Here is a 355-nt window from a genome sequence, read left to right as displayed (position 1 = left end):
GAGTCCCCTCCCTGGGACGGGCCAGGGCTCCCCGCGGCCCAGCTCACCTCCGGACGGGGGTCCGATGAGCACAGCTATGGCCTCCAGCAGCAGCACGAGGCCGATGGCGCTGGAGAAGGTGTGGGTGCCCACGATGGCCATGAGCACCTCGAACTGCAGGGCGCCCACCATGCCGTAGGAGATGCCGAAGAAGACGCAGAAGACCACCAGGCCCCCGTAGTCGCTGGCCGTGGAGCCCGTGAGGTCGGTGAACCCGTTGAAGAACATGGCGAAGCTGAAGAGGTAGACAGAGTAGGGGCGCACCTTGGGGAGCCCCGCGATGAAGCCGGCGGCGGGGCGGGAGAAGATGTCCACG

At 67.6% G+C, this 355-nt stretch overlaps 1 protein-coding gene across 1 annotated transcript in view; it reads right to left on the bottom strand.

The window, feature by feature from the left end:
• SLC16A3 (solute carrier family 16 (monocarboxylate transporter), member 3) overlaps nucleotides 1-355 on the bottom strand; it is a 3,593-nt gene that overhangs the window by 1,317 nt on the left and 1,921 nt on the right. The window contains exon 4 of the mRNA XM_015559896.1: nucleotides 48-354. Within this exon, the coding sequence (XP_015415382.1) occupies nucleotides 48-354 (307 nt within the window). The remainder of the gene's footprint in view (nucleotides 1-47; nucleotide 355) is intronic.

The sequence above is a fragment of the Myotis davidii genome, unplaced genomic scaffold (genome assembly GCF_000327345.1).
Source record: "Myotis davidii unplaced genomic scaffold, ASM32734v1 scaffold211, whole genome shotgun sequence".
In the NCBI taxonomy this organism is placed as follows: Eukaryota; Metazoa; Chordata; class Mammalia; order Chiroptera; family Vespertilionidae; genus Myotis; species Myotis davidii.
The sequence above is the reverse complement of the archived record's forward strand: the minus strand, read 5'-3'. Positions and strand labels throughout refer to the sequence as shown.